The sequence below is a fragment of the Cyprinodon variegatus genome, unplaced genomic scaffold (genome assembly GCF_000732505.1).
Source record: "Cyprinodon variegatus isolate N-32 unplaced genomic scaffold, C_variegatus-1.0 Scaffold1208, whole genome shotgun sequence".
Classification (NCBI taxonomy): Eukaryota; Metazoa; Chordata; class Actinopteri; order Cyprinodontiformes; family Cyprinodontidae; genus Cyprinodon; species Cyprinodon variegatus.
The window spans coordinates 209734-215839 of NW_015151661.1; the positions used below are offsets into that span (position 1 = coordinate 209734).

At 42.4% G+C, this 6106-nt stretch overlaps 1 protein-coding gene across 1 annotated transcript in view; it reads right to left on the minus strand.

Moving 5' to 3' along the window:
- The window catches only part of LOC107102128 (glutamate receptor ionotropic, delta-1-like), a gene marked incomplete at its 5' end in the record, with an annotated part of 56617 nt that extends 51389 nt beyond the window's left edge, over nt 1-5228 (minus strand). The window contains 2 exons of the mRNA XM_015401309.1: nt 1366-1485; nt 5067-5228. Coding sequence (XP_015256795.1) covers nt 1366-1485; nt 5067-5228 — 282 coding nt within the window. The remainder of the gene's footprint in view (nt 1-1365; nt 1486-5066) is intronic.
- Nucleotides 5229-6106: the final 878 nt, after the last annotated feature.

Here is a 6106-nt window from a genome sequence, read left to right on the forward strand (position 1 = left end):
CAGTGTGTTTTAGCGTGTTTTTGAGTGCTTCAGCGTGTTTCAGCATGCCTTAGCATGTATCACAGTTTCTTAAGTGTGGTTCAGCATGTTTCAACGTGTTTCAGTGTGCTTCAGCATGTATCAGCGTGTATTAGCGTTTTCAGTGTGTTTTAGCGTGCTTTAGCTTTTTCAGTGTGTTTCAGCGTGTATCACTGTTTTTCAGCGTGTTTCGGTGTATTTCAGCATGTTTTAGCGTGCTTCAACGTGTTTCAGCATGTTTTAGTGTGCTTCAGCGTGTTTCAGCGTCTTTTAGTGTGCTTCAACGTGTTTCAGCGTGTTTTAGTGTGTTTCAGTGTGCTTCAGAGTGTTTCAGCATGTTTTTAGTGTGTTTCAGCATTTTTCATCGTGTATCAGCGTTTTTCAGCATGTATCAGTGTTTTGAGTGTGTTTCAGCATGTTCCAGCGTTTTTCAGCGTGTTTAGCTTGCCTCAGTGTGTATCAGCGTTTTTTAAGCATGTTTCAGCATGTTTCAAGCATGCCTCAGCGTGTATCAGCGTTTTTCAACGTTTATCAGCGTTTTCAGTGTGTTTCAGCGTGTTTTAGCATGCTTCAGCATGTTTAAGCGTGCTTCAGCATATTTCAGCATGTTTTAGTGTGCTTCAGCGTGCCTCAGTGTGTATCAGCGTTTTTTAAGCGTTTCAGCATGTTTCAACGTGTATCAGCGTTTTCAGTGTGTTTCAGCCGTGTTTTAGTGTGCTTCAGCATGTTTTAGTGTGTTTAGGCGTGTATCAGCGTGTTTCAACGTGTATCAGCGTTTTCAGTGTGTTTCAGTGTGCTTCAGCATGTTTTAGTGTGTTTCAGCGTGCTTCAACATGTTTTAGTGTGTTCCAGTCTGCTTCAGCATGTTTCAGCATGTTTCAGCGTGTTACAGCATGTTTTAGTGTTTCAGTGTGCTTCAGCGTGTTTCAGAATGATTCAGCCCGTTTCAGCATGTTTCAGTGTGCTTCAGCGTGTATCAGCCTTTTTCAGCGTGTTTAAGAATGATTCAGCCCGTTTCAGTGTGTTTCAGCGTGTTTCAGCCTTTTCTCAGCGTGTTTATAACAAACGTACCCAACGTATGCCAGTGTTTTTGCCAGATTTTTGGTTCGTCAGGCATACACTGGTCTAATTCATCAAGGTGTGACGGGGCTTTAGTGGCAAACAACTCAGCATAACTACTGAGCTGATGACATGCTGCTCATTGATAACAGCTAGCAGCTATCCTCTTTGCAACAAGGCTACTGCCAGAAACTACCAGGAACGGGTAGAACAATGAGCTGTAGGGAATAACATGTTGCAACATCTAAAGCAGTGGATTAACTGGACTGTGCAAAACTGTGAACTCACCCTTTTGATGTCCTTGCCGAAGGTTTCGCTGAAGCTGGAGCCGAGGATCTCAAACTGGACGTGGGAGTTTGAGCCGCTATCCTTAAAGTCCATTGTTCCTGTCAGACCTGTGATGTTTCCCTGTAAAGAGGTGGTTAAGGGGGGAAAGAGGAGAGGACAGTGATTTTAACGGCTCTGCTATATGGCAGCTTTATGTGTCTCAGCACAGGCTTTGTCGTATGTGTCAGCCAATGACTAGTTATGCAGATAGGCTGCTCCATGGCATCATTGCCTGACTGACCAGTCCACATGTAATCTGTAGACCTGGAGATTGCATTCGACCATGTCCCTCATTTGGGGGGGGGAACTTTCAGGGGAACAGAGTCGGGGGCCCTATCCTAGAGGCCATCCAGCAGTCTGGACCACATTGCAGGCATGAAGCCGAACCTGTTCTCAGTGAATGTTGGACTCTATCAGGGCTGTCCTCTGGTACCTGTTCTGTTCAGAACCTTTATGGACAGGGTTAGGGTTGGGGGGACAGGATTTCTAGGTGCAGCCAAAGACTGCAGGGGGCCCAGTTTGGGAGTCAGTAGATCTCATTCCTGCTTTGTTGGGATGACATGGTTCTGCTGGCTGGGGTGGTCTGCAGCCGAGTGTGAGGCCATGGTTCAGGTTCTGGACCAGATAAAGGAGGCCTGTTCCATTCAGATTGGAGGAGAGTTCCTGCCTCCAGTGGAGGAGTTCTGTTATATTTGGGTCCTGCAGAATGATATGTATGAGTAAACCAACCAAACAGATGTTAGTTGTTAGTATTAATGTTGGTATAGATGTTAGTCAGTATTTTAAAGAAAAGATTCAGATGAAGTTTAGGGTTAGGGTGTGAGTATTGACTATTTCCTTCTATAAGTCCCACTTTGCTGTTTCTGCTCCCTGTGTTCTTTGCCTGTTTGCTGCTGGAGCTAAAAGCTTCCTCCATCTCCTCCTCCATCTCCTCCTCCACATCCTCCACAAACTTCCACGGATCCTGACAGTCATAAAGTGGATAGAAAATCCCTTTATTGTCCCACAGTGAGGGAATTCTGCTGTTTACAGCAGCAAAAGGATTTTAGAAAAAATGGTCACACAAATGTGGACCTTAGAAAAAAGAATAGCATAATAGTGAAGAGTTAAAAGATAAACAATAAAATACTATGAAGTGTTTTAACAATATAAAAACTACATCTGGACAAGTGATTTGCTTTTGTGTGATTTTTCTTCAGAAGTAAATGTTAGATCCATCGATGTCCTCCCTTTGCTGATGTGTTATGCAGCTGAAATGCCAACAACACATTTAAGATTGAAATCTTCCTGCAGATTTTATCCAAGATCAGTTTCAGTCCTTAATGTTTTTCATTGATCCTGAGAATCAGATTGATCATATTAATGAAGTAACTGATATTTTTATGAGTATTTTTCACACATGAAGAATGAGACAGGAGTGATTTTAATGAATTCTTTGTTTTTTATCTGTGATACACGTCAAAGAACTGATGTTTTTTTTTACTAACGGGCAGCAAATGCAGCTCAGAGGGACCCATAAGCCTGGCTGAAAAGCTTCTTCACCAATTAGAGCATCAACAGCAGAGTCTAGGCTGGAGCCATGAGACGCATTAGAATCAGGTTTTTACATCCATGTTACGCCAAAACTTCATGTTTTATTAACCCTCTGCTAACTGGAGGTTATTTGTTCATGTCTCATTATCTTTGCCACATGCTTCTTTTAACTGAAACTGGAAGAAAAGCAAAAACTCTCACATCAGAGGAGAAATGTCTAAAACTATGGTGCAGTGGCTTTAGGCTTCAACGTCAAAGGTTTGAGTACCGGCCTGCAGATCTCTGCGGTGCGTCTTCCCTTTCCTGGTTTCCTGGGGTTTTTGTTCAGCTGCAGACGTTTTCTAAAACCTCTGCATGATCCAAAAAGGTTCCAGGGTGGAGGGGTTCAAGAGAACATCGCGGAGTCCTCTGTTGTTTATTTAACAGAATAAAAAGACCATCCTTGGCACATGCAGATTATATCTGCAATCACTGCGCAGCATAGAGGATGCAGGCTGGTTCAGAGGCTCAGTGAGTTTTTTTAATGGCACTAGTCGACTGACAGGAAACAGACATGCAGCAAAAGAGCACAGGTCTGACTCCAACCCAGGTCGGAAACATTGAGGACTAAGGACTCCGTACATGGTTCGGTCACGCTAACCACTGTTCCACCGAAGCATGCCCGGCTCATGGGTGAGATTGAGGAAAATTATCGAAGGCCAAATTGAAAACGTCCGAATGCATCCTTATAAACACACTAAAAGATTATCTATCGGAGGTTTTTAGAGCTCAGCGTGTTTTTATGCTTTAAAGTTTTTAAGAACATCCCACGGGTGATGTTGCAGGTTAATTTGAGGGGAGTGGCGGCCTAGTGGTTAGGGCATAGGGCTTTGAATCCTGAGGTTGTGAGTTTGATCCCCCACTCCCACAGACTTTCACTCTGGCTCACTGAGAAAGACCCTTAACCCCACACTGCTCCCCGGGTGCCGCAGAGAAGGAATTTCCCTCTGGGATTATTAAAGTGTAAAAAAATAATAATATTAAAGCTGTTTCTAGGTTTTAGGAAGATCACACCTGAAACGTCATGTAGAAGTAAGAAAACAATCCGGTCTTAAATGGATAATTTTCGTGAGTCATTAAAGTTTCTCCTGTCTGTACAGATTAGCATATCTGAGACTTAATGATATATTTTATTCTCAGGCTAATTAAGATGGTATCATTTAAATGTACCTAAATTAGATTTATAGAATTAAGATGAATTTTATTTCCTCCAAAGGCGTTTATGATGATATATAATGTCGAAGCACGTTTTATCTGTCCTGAAGTTGTAGGAATTTAACCACGATGGGCTTCAGAACAGATCCTCCCGCTCATCTCTGCGTGTTGGAAACGTTTTCAATCAACGGAGCCGTTCCGAAGTTTTGCGGTCGGAACAGATGGATGAGCGTTTTTTTGGACAAAACCATTGGGGTCTTGCTGCTCCGCTGTCTCTGGGACCCTGAGAATGTGGGCTGTGTTTCTCCAAAGCTTCAGGTCAGGTAGCTCCTCTCCTTGGTTCTTGCATTTCCTCCATATGATCTTCATTACGAACATTCGATGCACTTCCCTGACATGGTCGCTCAGCAACTCAAGTTTATTGTTCATTTCTGTCAGCGTTGCGTTAATAGATTTCGAAGGCATTCAGCTGGTTGGTGTAGTTGAGGGCAGCCGCTGGAGTTGAGGTGTAATGCCCTGTCTCAGCTCGTTGAGGGCGTTTAGCAGCATCTGCGTTTTTGGTTCTTCCTCCAGGTGCGTAATAATTTTCTCAAATCTGCTTTGCAATACAAGACACTTGCTAGCTTAGCTGATGTTTTGAGGAGAGACAATGCTTCTGTTGATTGTTTTAAACAAGATGTTAACAAACTGAGTATCCCATTATGCACTTCCCGCCATCTTGAAACATACCTCTACCAAAAGCTTAAATTCTGATGGAAACTCATTTAAAACGGGTTTCCATTTGGCGAAACTAAAGATTCTAATTTCACAAAGATTCAGGTGTTTGCCTTGGTTTTAGCTTCCTGTCACTGAACAACAGCTGTTGTGCTGCATTGGAAGTCCTTCTTTAAACAGAAGTAGAAGTAGAAGAACTAGATCAGACGTTCTGGTTTTACCTTCTGGATGGTCTCCAGCATCGACCAGCCTCCGTTCCATGGCTTGGTGGACTTTCTGATGCAGTTCAGGCTTGCCATGCTGTGCCACTTCCTGTCCTCCAGCTTCCTGTAGAAAGCGTTGGCCAGCATCAACACGCTGTCATACAGGTAGAGGTTGGACACCTGGTTGAAGAGAGTTCAGAGGAAATGTCAAGAGACCACAGGCGACCTAAAGGACAGTTCCTGTACCAAACCGTCCAGAATCCCTCCTCAGGTCCATATTAGCCTAGCGACAATCTAAGGACACTGAGCTGGTCAACAAGCTCCATTCTAGATGTCACATTTCTTCTTCTTTTTACGATGTTAACTGAATCTGTTTAAATAAACAAAGTGTGACGTGGAGAAGGTAGACACTGAATCCACTGATATATAATGTTTTACTGGTTTTTCATATAAGGAAGTTTACTTCTTAGAGACCAAAGCCTTCCCAGCAGACAAATCTGTTTCTATCATTTATCTGATATTTCCTACATTTGGACCTTTTCAGAAAATAACAAAGTAAAACAAACAATAATGAATTTTTTCTGAGATTTGTTGGAACTTTTGTACATTTTGTAAAATGTGTGTCTTTGGTTCTTGTTCAGGTCACAGATAGGTTCAAACAATAAGGTGAAATCTGAAGGGTGTGAATAAAAGCAGCATTTTAGGAAAATTGTTTTCCCTGTTAATCAGTGACAACAAGGCTAAAAGGTGGAAAACCTGAAAAACAAAAAGAAAATGAATCTGTAAAATGCTGACAATTGATTCGGTCTGAAGGAAAAACCAGTGATGAAATGACACTGAATCAAACATAATCAATAAGATAGTGACTGCTTAGAGCTTAGATCACTGCACAGCTTAACTACTTAGTCAGGCTTAGCAGAGCAAACACACACACTGCTTTGTTTTCATGACATATGGGGACATTTCATTGACTTTCATTCATTTTATATGGCCTAACCCTAACAACTACCAACATATACCTAAACCAGGCCATAACTACTAACTACTACCAACATATA